The 12862-nt window shown below is 41.8% G+C and overlaps 1 protein-coding gene and 1 pseudogene across 3 annotated transcripts in view; one reads left to right on the top strand and one right to left on the bottom strand.

Annotated features, from left to right (window-relative positions):
- Window positions 1-12862, bottom strand: part of LOC123623331 (SREBF chaperone) — a 57456-nt gene that overhangs the window by 31455 nt on the left and 13139 nt on the right. For 2 of the 3 annotated variants that reach the window (XM_045530382.1, XM_045530383.1), the window contains exon 2: window positions 3265-3484. In XM_045530382.1, the coding sequence (XP_045386338.1) occupies window positions 3265-3386 (122 nt within the window). In that variant the 5' untranslated portion in view covers window positions 3387-3484. Of the gene's footprint in view, window positions 1-3264; window positions 4598-12862 lie in introns of those variants that run through there. The other variant, XM_045530381.1, reaches the window with a different exon arrangement.
- On the top strand, window positions 8848-10011 carry LOC123623332 (annotated as a pseudogene).

Here is a 12862-nt window from a genome sequence, read left to right as displayed (position 1 = left end):
CAATTTCTGTTGAATAGGGCCACTTGCCTCAAAAGGGCTCTCTGTTCTCTGTCTAGGCAGATCCTATCTGGCCGATTCTGGCCCACCACACACAGCTGGGACCCTCTTTCTTAGGCCTCTTGTTCAAGGAGTAAACTCCTTGCAATGAAAGGTATCAGCACCAGTGTTCTTCAAAGAAATTCTTACCACCATGGCAGAGTGGAGAAAGCATAGCTTTTGCTCTGCCTGATGGACCTGCCAGCTGCAGCAACTACCACTTACTAGCCCTCCACACAAGCCTCATCACCTTTAAAAGAACTAGGAAATAATGATCTCCAAGGATGTTAGGAGACTGAATGAAATGCCACATGTAACGGCACCTGAAGACCTACATAACTGATGGTCAATAAAGATCAATCTTCCTTCCTTCCCTCCGGCCCAAACCTACCCTAAGCCTCGCCCACGCCTTTCTCAGAACTGAAGTTCAGCCAAATGCTCTTGGGAGATATAAGGTAAGCATCTGCCCAGCTCAGCTGCACCTGGGCCGTACTTGTAATTAAATATTGTCATTATCACATCTACCTATTCTCCAACCCTCCATCCCATTCTAATTCACCCCAAGCTAGGGAAGTGTCCTCCATACTTGAGAACTTAGCCATTTCATAAGCTTTTAATACCAGAGGCCCTCTCATCATCTATCCAGGGACAGTATTTTGAAATGATTGTATGATATCAAATTATTCATTCAAAGATAAGATCCAACTGCACCCAAGCAACTGCTATACACATTCTATATTCCCTGCCCAGGAAGCTGCCTGGTTTTGGCCCACTACACCCAATCCCCAGAAGATGAACGGCAAAGTAGAAATATTCTTTCCTTTTCCTGTAGCTAGAGCTGTCTTTGTAAAAAGGGAATAACAACTACCTCTTCAACTTAACCCCCTTCAACAGCAATGATAATGACCATGAGTGCCACCACAACTGCTGCTATAGAAATCAAAATAGCCAGGAGAAGTGGCTCATGCCTATAATCCTAGCACTTTGAGAGGCCAAGGCAGGAGGATCACTTGAGGCCAGGAGTTTGAGACCAGCCTGTGCAACATAGCAAGACCCCATCTCTAAAAAAAGAAAAAAAAAAAACCACACACACACATACACAAAAACCAGGTATGCCTGTAGTCCTAGCTATTTGTGAGGCTGAGGCAGAAGAATCACTTGAACCCAGGAGTTTGAGGTTACAGTGAACTACGATCATGCCACTGCACTCCAGCCTGGGTGACAGAGCAAGACCCTGTCTCTTTAAAAAAAAAAAAAAATCAGCTATCAGTAACACCATGGAGGAAAAAAAAGAAAAGAAAAGAAAGTTTTAAAAAAATAAAATAAAAAAAGATTAGAAGAGAAAATACTTTTTGCTCAGATATGTGGCAGAACTTAAGAGGAATTTAAGAAAGACACAGCCTAGCGGTTCTCAGAGTGTGGTTCCCAGGCCTGGCAACTTGTTACAGAAGCAAATTCTTGGGCCCACCCCAGACCTGATGAATCAGAAACTCCTGGGTGAGGCCCAGTGACCTGTGTTTAACATGCCGTTCAGGTGATTCTGATGTTAGCTCAGCTTTGAGAACCACCACTTTAGCACATAGGCCAGGACTAGAAACGTATGACTTCGAGAGAGAGAGAGATGTCAATTAACTTGGAAAAAACAAAACAAAACAAAAAACAAAAACCCAAGAGCTGGGTTCTCAGAGCACTCCTAATTCATTACTTACAGGACATAGCTACAAGTATTTTATCTTGCACAACACAATTTAGCAAAGTCTAAACACCAATACAAACACACTAAGCCAGAGTGAAGCAGGGTGACAGAGTGCCGCAGGTGCAGGCACCAAAGCCTAAGGCCGGGATTTGAATTCCACTTCCCCTACTTATTAGTTGTGTGGTCCAGACAAATCTCTAAGTCACCATCCCCCTTTGTTTTCTTTTCTTTCTTTTTTTTTTTGAGACAGAGTCTCGCTCTGTCACCCGGACTAGAGTGCTGTGGCATCAGCCTAGCTCACAGCAACCTCAAACTCCTGGGCTCAAGTGATCCTCCTGCCTCAGCCTTCTGAGTAGCTGGGACTACAGGCGTGAGCCACCACACCCAGCTAATTTTTTCTATTTTTAGTTGCCTGACTAATTTTTGTGTCTATTTTTAGTAGAGACGGGGTCTCGCTCTTGCTCAGGCTGGTCTCAAAACTCCCGACCTCAAGCGATCCTCTTGCCTCAGACTCCCAGAGTGCTAGGATTACAGGCATGAACCACCGTGTCCAGCCACCCATCCCCCTTTGTTAAATGGAAGTGTAACCGGACCGTTTCTGAAGGTTATTGTGAGGACTGAAGAGACACTCTATACCTGAATCATCAACGTGGCATCCAGCAGGACACTTTCATACATCTTTCTTATTGCTAATTAGGGAAGAACTTGAGATCATTAACAACTGAAATGAACAAAGAGTTCAGTCCTGAGCTATCCTCCCTCTAGCACAGCACTGAAAACATCTAAAATATTAGACAATGAATCTGGAAAACAGAATTCTTTCCAGAAAAAAGGATAATAAGATAGGCTCTTTTTGTGGCTGTTGGTGTTTTAGAGATAAATAAGGGTCATCAGATATCATCTTACGTCAAACCCCTCCTTGTACAACCTCATTGTCAGCCACAGTCTTCAGGCTTCTACAAGGCCCTACGAAAGACAGACAGGAACCAAGGGCAGCTATAGCTCTTACTACAGTCCCTGGTGAGTGCAGCAGGTCCCAAGAATTAACAAGGGGTCAGAAGGAAGCTCCAGATCAGCACAAGAAAATGACTAGAGAGCAGAGAAGCAAGTCTCTAGGTTGAGTCTGCAAGACAATTATCCAAGCAACTTTGCCTTGCAACACTCAAAGAAGGTTCCTGTTCTTAACCAGGTACTAAAAGGAAACTACTACTATTGAGAAAGAAAATTAAAAGACCATGCCTTTCAATTATCTCAGTTTCTTAAAAATGTGTAAACATTATTTTGAGATAGACAGAGTACCTGTGATGTGAACAAACCTGGTGCATCACTAAGTCAGGGGCAGGCTGGACTATTAATTCACTGGCTAAACACCCCAGGCAGGACTAGAGTTCTCCACTCAGCAGTTCCAATGAGCCCAAGTTCCAACAGTGTGAAAAGCACACAGAGTCCAAGGGCTCCACAGCAGTTAGGGTTAGGAAACCTATTGTCCTAAGACACTGGCCCACCATACCCAGAGCAACCCAGAAACATACCAGCAGGCTAAGATGCAAAACCCCGTGAAGAGGATGATGGGGATCGGGTAGGATGCACAGAGCAGCCCATGGTTGTAGAAGGCCTGAGATATCTTCTCACGCAGCCTTTCAGTCAGGGTCATCCTCAGCTGAAGTCACCTTGCTGCCATCCCGGAAAGTGACCATGGATCAGCCTGGCATATGTTAGACAGCACTGACAATGGATACCATCTGTAGCTACCTGGTCAGAAGGGAGAAAAGTCAATTAACAAAGAGCACTTAGTTCTGCACACTAGGGCTGCTGGGGGAAGGTAGCAGTTATGTGGCCAGGGAACAGTTTCAGAATGCCTATATGCAAGGCCTGAGACATCAGTCCCAACACCCGCGTGTGCATGTGTGCACACACACACACATACAATTTTAGTCATCTCACAAACAACTGTGGGGCTCTCTCTAACCAGTCTAACCAAAGAAGCCAAAGAACTGCCCCTCTAGCTCTGGTAATAAACTCTCAATCCTCTTCCATATTAGGCATTGCTAAAAGGCCACTCCCCAGAGGGAACTTTTCTCACACGGGGCACAGGAAAGGATGCCTATGTAACAGACATCACCTTCGGCTGCTCTCTACCAAACAGGCATTCCTCCCACCCTCCTGTGTGTGCAGGCCAGACTGAGAGAAATCCTTGGGGAAAACCTTGACAAAGGAATGGCTCCCCCGCAAAAAAACACATTCTGTACAAATAATGATTCATTGATAAAGAATGTTCAGTGGGGTCAGCCCTCAACATAAAAACAGCAAAAAGCTTAGACCCCTGACATTAAAGTCCTCAAACAACATTTACTCTGGCAGCAGTATTAGGTTGAAGTCTCTTCTCCTGGTCCCATGGTTGTTCCTGGGAATGTGTGAGCAGAGGGCCTCTCCTGTTCCTGCCCGACCAGCGGCTGTCCCCTCTTTGAGTAACAGAAGCCCACTGGCTCAGAATTTGGCCTGAACAGGCTATCAGTCAAGGTGCCCCTCCCTGACCCAAGCCACACCAGTTGGTCCTCTCTTCCTGGATTTTGAGCATAAAGGAGCAGAAAGAAAGAAGCAGGAACTGGATATTTGTGATACATGATACTTACTCATCCCCACAGAGGTTCCTGCTCCTAAGATGCCCAGGCTGTTCTGGCTCTAGTCCTTTCTGAAGACTGGCTCATCAACTTTTCTTTCCAGTCTGTAAGCCATTCCAAATCCTTCCAATACATCCCCTTTTTGTTTGTGCTAGCCAAAGTTAATTTCTGTTGCTTGCAAACAAGGAACCATAAGCCAATAAAATCAGAATAGAAAAATCTAGAAGAAGGCCCAGAGATCTAGAATTCTCTTCCTGAGACCTCCAATGGAATCCAAGTTCAAACCTACTTCTCTTGTTCCATGTTGCTGTTTTCTTTGGTCTGTGCCAAAAGGAACCTCTCCAGATACATGTCTTGGCTTGGTTATGCTCACTGATGAAAACCCAGACAAAAAGATGACTCCTCAGAGAAGTGTCAAGGCCAGAAAGGAGAAACAAAAGGAGTCATACCACAGCCAATTCACAAGACAGAACAAATGGCTATCACTCCTTCCACCTTTCTGAAAGCACAAGCCTTAAGTGCACATGCAATTTTCCAGTCCAGAAACCTTCTAAGAAAATACAAAGAACCCTCTGTGGGTCCATCCAATATGCAGTGGATAGAGGAGACAGCAGGCAAGAGCTGCTGGTCCGAGAAGCAGAGCTGTTCATAATAGCTCCACCATTCATGAGGCTCATCTGATGGTATATGACAGGTCAAAAAAGTCTCAAGCAGTGGCCCCAGAGCAGGAGAGTAGCTATAGTGTTAGCCACCCAGCATACAGAAGGACTTTGAGGAAGCAACCAACATTCCTGCTGGTCCTGTGCCCCCTACCCTTCATCCTGCCCCTATGGGGAAAACAAACACAAAGGAGATGTACACCTGCACAGAGACACTATCAAGAGGATCCCTGAAGACTAATGGCCATAAAACAGTTAAGACATTTCCAATCTAGGTCCTTCCAACAAGACGCACATCTCTTCTGTTACATATACCCCAAAGTCAGGTCCTCAAGGAAATTCTGATCCTACCAACCCCAATTCCCTTCCCAGGCCTCTCTGGCATACACACCAGTAACACAAGAGACAGGAGGGCCACCTGTGCAGCCCAGCTCTTATAATTAGAACTACTGATATGAGAAAAAGCTATCTAATTCATTTCCATTCTGCAGCAAATACAAATCTTTCTGACTTCCATTGATCTTTATTAATTAAACTAATTATTAATTTTCACAGCACCAGGAAAACGAAATCCAAATTCTAATTCATTACACACCCCATCTACCTGAACCTAGCAAGAGAAGACATTTATCTCTACTCCACAGTATAAATTTTAATGCAAAGCTATTCAAAGCAAAACTTACCCAACCTGTACCAAAAACCTATTTTTCTCACATTGCCTCACACTTACAGGTTGCTTCAGATCAAAATCTACAGCTCTGCTTCCTGAATTTAAAGAGACACAGTCTTGCCCTGAAGGCTTGAGTGGACCACACTACGTAAAAATATGTAAACAATCCTGCTGCCTTTCTAGGAGACCCCACTACAAGCAAAAACGAAGGAGCTTGTGATTAGAAATTCAAATTACAGTGTTGCACATGTAAAGAAAAAAAACTGCTGGAACCAAGGCAGAAGAACAGCCCTGAGGAGGCCTACAGAGAGGACCAAGTGCAAATCAAGTCAGCCCCAGGCTCAGAAGGGTATTCAGGAACGTCGGACTGAGTGTGTGAGAGCAGAGCGAGGAGGCTCGTCCCTCCTTGTCATAAGTTTGCTTAAGGTGCTCAAGACTCTAAATTCATCCTAAATGAGAAAATAAATGTGGAAGTTTGGGAAAATTCCATACAAACAAACAATATATTAACATAAGACAATTAAAAAAAAGATGATGGCCTGTATTCACCAAACTCTCAGCATTTGTAATTCTCTTCAACCACCTCATACATATTAAGAACCAACCAAGAAAAATAAATGTGCTAAAGGCCCAAGGGAGGTACAGAGAACAGATGAGGGTAAAAGAAAAAATGGAACAAACTACACAGACTGCAGGCACTGCCCATTTCAATGAATGATCCCAAAGTTTTCTATGATCATTCACTGAAAATCCTTACCACCTCCTCTAAGCTTCAGTCACATCAGGCCTATCACATATGTATGTTCCTACCACAAATGTTTACTATCTCATTTCTCTGGAATAAATGCCTAGAAGTGAGATTGCTAGGTTGTACGGTATGTTTAAGTTTTCAAAAAAACTAGCATAATATTTTCCAGAGTGCCTGTACCATTTTACACTCCCTCCAGCAGCATGAGAAATCTAGTACTGAAATGTATTCCTGATTTTACTTTTTGTGATGCTTATCTATTCATATGTTGTCAAAGTCTATAACATTTACTTTTTCAACTATTATAAAAATCTGTACTTTTTCTGTAAGTTGATTCTAAAACTTGGTAATCATTTTAAAGGCTTTTGAAATACCTGATAACGCAACTGTCATTCACTATGGAACCAAGCAGTGCATTTGGTTCCATAACGATGGAACTGTAATCTTAAATCACTAAATACTTGCCTTTTAAAAGAGAATGTTTGGCTGTGGAAAAGTCTGGCGGTTCCTCAAAAAGTTAAACACAGAATTACCATATGGTCCAGCAATTCCACTTCTAGGTGTATACCCAAAAGAATTGAAAGAAGAGACTCAGATACTTGTACATCGATGTTCATAGCTGCATTATTCACATCAGCCACAACGTGGAAACAATCCAAATGTCCACCAACAGAATACACTGTAATGAAATATTAATATTATAAAAATGAAGTACCAATATATGCTATACAATATGCATGAACCTCAAAAACATTACGCTAAGTGAAAGAAGCCAGATACAAAACATGACATGTTGCATGATTCCATTTATATGAAATCCCTAGAACAGGTAAGTCCATAAAGGCAGAAAGCATACTGGTGGCTGCCAGGGGCTGGTGGGAGGAGGGAATGAAGATAAACTGCTTAATGGGCAGGTACAGGTTTTCTTTTGGGATGATAAAAATATTTTGGAGCCAGACAGAGGTGGTAATTGCAAAATGCTGTAAATGTATCAAATACTACTATAATAAATTATAAACTTTAAAATGACTAATTTTATGTTACGTGAATTTCATCTCAATAAATAAGGAAAACAGAGATATTGTTTTCTTACACTCCATCAATTGCTCAAACTCATGGCACAGTTTAGTTTATCTTATCTGGACTATGATTTCTTGTATAGCTTTTTAATTTTCTTGGACTTTCTAGTTGCCTTTTCTTTCTCACTGCACAAAAGCAGCACATGCTGTCATCATGTCACTATCACCACCCTGCTCCTTGCCCACACTATTCATCAAATGAATCCACTGCCATCTTGAAGACATATAATTCATATACAAAGCTGTTATTTAGCCTTTTCTCATCACTCTGAAGATGGAACAAAATGATCTCATTCAGAAGAAACACTGTATCTTACATTGTACTCTTGACAGAGTATATACCTCAGCCCCAAAGAATTAAAACATTGACAATAAGGTTATAACGAAGACACGATAATGACTTTCCCTACTGCTAGTAAGAAATTATGCTAGATGTTTTGTAACTAATACATTCAGAAAGTTACAGACTGTATTTTTCTCCTTTCTGCTATGCCTCGCCAGGATACTTAGCACTCCCAGAAATAGCAGAGGTGGCAGGAGGCTCCAGAAGGTCCTGGTCAAGGCCGGAGTACAAGGGGATAGGAAGAAACTAAAACCCCTGTCCAACCTATGTTACTAAAAGCATAAAAGAAAGTGGTATGTAAGTTTGATGACCTTCTGGATACTTGATACAATAAAAAAGTCACCACTGTGAGGTGCATCTGACACACGCAAGGTCCTAAAACCCAAAGCAGACAACTCCTCAAACCACAAGGTTATTTTTTCTAAGATATCTAAGAAAAAACATGTCAAAATTAATCAAAATATGCGGACACACACAGGCTTAAAATTTTGAACTAGCAATTCTACTTATCCTGTAAAATAAATAAAGATATACACAGATTTTGCTATAAGGATAGTCATCAAAATGATGAAATGGCACTCTGTGTAGCCATTAAAAATGAGGTTGTTTGATGCCTGAGACTTACCTATAAAACAACAGTTCAGAGAAAGAGATGAAGCCAGACTGGCAAAATGTTGATATTGTTGAATCTAGATCAAAAGTTACCATACTTTTTCTATAAAGGGCCGGTTAGTAATTATTTTAGGCTTTGTGAGCCATACAATCTCTATCACAGCTACTCAACTCTGACACTATATCAGGAAAACCACCAGACAGTATGTAATCAAATGAGCATGGCTCTATCCTAACAAAACTTTATTTATAAAAACAGCCTTCACTTCACCCTCCAGCTGCAGCAGCTGCAGCTGACACCACCCCCACTCCCACCCCCCAAAAGGAGGCCGAGTGGCCTCAGCTGCAAGTGGAGTGGCAGCTCCCACCAGGAGACCATCTCTTCTTGCGGCCTTACCATGGAGACCTGCACACGGCCAATGTGTGTTTCTCCATCATATGCTGACCCCGGCAAAGCTGCCAGAGATATTTTCAAAAAAGGATTTGGTTTTGGATTGGTGAAACTGGATGTGAAAACAAAGTTAAGCAGTGGTGTGGAATTCTCAACATCTAGTTCATCTAAAACAAACACTGGTAAAGTTACCAGGACCTTGGAGACCAAATATAAATGATGTAAGTATGGCCTGACTTTCACAGAAAAATGGAACACTGGTAACACCATGGGAACAGAAATTGCAATTGAAGACCAGATTTGTCAAAGTTTGAAACTGACATCTGACCTTCTCACCAAACACAGGAAAAGAAAGCAGTAAAATCAAGTCCTCTGACTGGGCACAGTGGCTCACACTTATAATCCTAGTACTTTGGAAGGCTGAGGCGGGAAGATCACTTGAGCCCCAGAGTTTGAGACCTGCCTGGGCAACATAGCAAGACCTTGTCTCTACAAAAAATTTTAAAACTTAGCCACAAGTAGTGGCACACTTCTGTAGTTCCAGCAACTTGGGAGGCTAAGGCAGGAGGATCTCTTGAGCCCAGGAGTTTGAGGTTACAGTGAGCTGTTATGATGCCACTGTACTCTAGCCCAGGAAACAGAGGAAGATCCTGTTTCAAAAAAAAAAAAAAAAATCAACTCCTCTTACAAGAGGGAGTGACATTGACTTTGATTTTGCCAGACCTGCAATCCATGGTTCAGCTGTTTGGTTATGAGGGTTGGCTTGCTGGCTACCAGATGACCTCTGACAGTGCTAAATCAAGCCAACAAGGAATAACTTTGCATGGACTATAGGACTAGGGACTTCCAGCTATATACTAACATCAGTGATGGGACAGAATTTGGACAGTCAATTTATCAGAAAATATGTAAAGATCTTGACACTTCAGTAAACCATGTGTGGACATCAGGTATCAACTGCACTCGCTTTGGCATTGCAGCTAAACATCAGCTCGATCCCACTACCATTTCTGCAAAAGTCAACAACTCTAGTTTGACTGGAGTGGGCTACCCTCAGACTCTGAGGCTTGGTGTGAAGCTTACACTGTCTGCTCTTGGGAAGAGCATTAATGCTGGAGGCCGCAAACTTGGGCTTGGCTTGGAGTTGGAGGCTTAGCTGAACTGAAAGAAACCCCTGGGAATGGATATCAGAAGATTTGGCCTTAATATATTTCCATTGTGATCAAGCAGGCTTTTTCCCTCTAAGAAAGTGATCAAAAGAAAGGATAACCTAAGTAAGAGCTGTATTTTAAATATCTAGACAGTTACTTGTTAGGTGGTTTCTAGTTGAATTGGTTAGCTATCTAGTCAATGCTGCAATCCTCCAGTCACCTATACATTATTTAAATGTATATAACTTTCTCTCTCACAAAATATGAGAAAACAAACAAAATAAATAAATAAATGTATATAACTGTTAAATGTGCTACTCACTAATATTACAATAGATCTTTATGAAACTGGGGGGAGGTCTTAATTTAGAAAAACAGACAGTGGGCTAAATTTGGCCCACAGGCTACAGTTTACCCATCTCTAATCCAGATGATGGATACACAGAAGTTTTCTACACCATAGTCTCTCTTTTTGTGCATGTTTAAAACTTTTCATAATTTAAAAAGTTCAAAAACTGTATCTATAACCATGTGCCACATAAAGCAAAAAAACTAAATTTTTGAATCTTAAAGATGATCATACTTTTCAAAATATTTATGAATAAAACAAGGGATAATGAAAAGGAGGAAGCTGGTCGGGGTAAAGATAAAACTTTGGTCACAGCATATTATTTGTCAAAAGTGGGAGATGGACACACAAGGTTTTTATACTGTTCTGTGTGACATTTTCCATAAAAAATATTTTAAAAAGTAATCTATTATAAAAGTAATGTTTTAGAAAAACATTTAAAGGTATGAACATATGTTCACAGTTTTATTAAATGAAAAGTGTAGATTACAAAATAGCAGTAGGATTTATACCTGGGTAGTGGGATTATGAGTAATTTTCATTTTTCCTGTCTGTATTTTCTCCTCAAAATAATTTAATACAAGTAGTAACAGTAGCAGAGTAACAGTAAGTAGTATAATACAGTAACAACAAGAATAGCTGCCACGGTAAGAGCCACTATTTATTAAGTGCTTACCTTGTACCCAACACTAATTTAAACACTTTACAACCATTATCTATCTCACTTCATCTTCACAACCTAGGTCAAAACAGAACCAAGGTAAAAAACTACTACAACCTTCTAGCTGAGGAGACAGAACCACAGAGTTGCTCAGAAACATGTAAAATAAACATCTTGATGTTATTTTACAAACATATGAGAAAACCTATGCCTGGACTATGTTTGGCCTAAGAGAAAACAGCCCAGATTGCTTACCCAATCACCCTCACTCCTTCCTAGAAAATACAAAACACACACACACACACACACACACACACACATGCGCGCGCGCCAGGCCTAGGATAAGCATGAAGGTGAGCTCACTAGCTCTACACTAAGGAGAAGACACTCTTTGAACAAACTGCATGGGTAAGGGTTTCTACTTGCCAGGCACAGTGGGCGCAAGAAAGAATACCCCCCCCCACTCTTGAAGGCTCAGCAAGGAGAGAAATGTGAAAAGAAATAATCAAAAGCAATGATAAATCAAGACGTCAGAAACTACTACCCCCTTGTAGCAATACAACACTTGACAGGTTTCAAATTGCTTTCCTACATTAATGTATTTTCACTAGAGGCAGAAATAGCAGGCATTAAAATCCCCAATTTACAGATGAAGAAACAAACCTAATGACTTCATTGGGCTGGGTCTTGCCCACCAAAGCCCATCTCTTTACCCTCTCCTTCAAGTGACTTCATCCATTCCTCTAGTTTTAAATACCATCTATTTGGGTGCCCAGACCTCTCTGAGCTCCCCACCCATACACATCACTACCTCTGGCATTTTGGCTATAAAACCACACATGGTCTCACTACAGGCATTTCAGCCGTAAAATCACATACGCACTCCTGGGAAAAACTCACATGCCGCCAAATCAAGTACCAAAAATACCAGGGCCTATGAAAAGAATGGTGTTGGGGCAAGCCATGGAAACCTATGGAATTTTGTCACTAGAAGAATAACCCATTTAGTAACTATCCTAATGAAAACTGGAGTTTTTATACCACAGTATTCGTACCAGTATCACAGTCAGTAAATTCAGGGGTCTTTGCTTCTTAGTTGAAGGCATTCATATCTAATAGAGACCAATTTTATCAAAAGAAAACGTGATCTAGGCTGAGGTTTCTCTTTTTCTTTTTCCCACCCTACGCTTGCATCAGAATAGGCTGAGGCTTCTCTATCCGCCTTCTCAGCCTCACAAGCAAGAGCCCTGAATGGGACAGTGTCACCAGACCCACCACTCCTTGCACTAACAGAAGCTACTTCTGTAGAATTCTCAGCCTGTTTTTTCTCCTTAGAATCTTTATATATTGCTACAGCTTTCTTTCATTATGAGAAAGCTTGCCACTGATCACTTCTAAACTTTAGCATGCTAGGGAAAAAAATCATCTATGAATCAATATGACTTCATGTTACTGAAACCATTCCCCAGGTTACAAGCTCAAATGAGCTAATTCCCTTTAGAAAAACCATATTAGCAGCACACCTGATTCACCACTCAGACCTCTCACCTGAATTTCAGCCTCTGCCCCACCTCACAGACTGTACGAGAGCTATATTTGTACAGCTGCCACGTGGCCATGCCCAAGCTCTGGTCTTGCCTTTCCACCTCACAACCCTCACAGATCCCTTCTCCTCCCTCTACAGTCCACCTTATCTCAGAGGTCAGAGGGGACACAGATTTTACCAATGCCCTGGGCCAGATCCCTTCTGCACTTAGAACAAAGCCCAAATGCCTGTCCAAAGGGCCCTGCACAGCTTGCCTCAGTCCTCCCCACCTTCACCTTGAGTCGCCTCCCCTGCTCTCTT

Source organism: Lemur catta, chromosome 18, assembly GCF_020740605.2.
Source record: "Lemur catta isolate mLemCat1 chromosome 18, mLemCat1.pri, whole genome shotgun sequence".
Taxonomy (NCBI): Eukaryota; Metazoa; Chordata; class Mammalia; order Primates; family Lemuridae; genus Lemur; species Lemur catta.
Note: the sequence above shows the minus strand (reverse complement) of the source record. Positions and strands in the feature narration are given on the sequence as shown.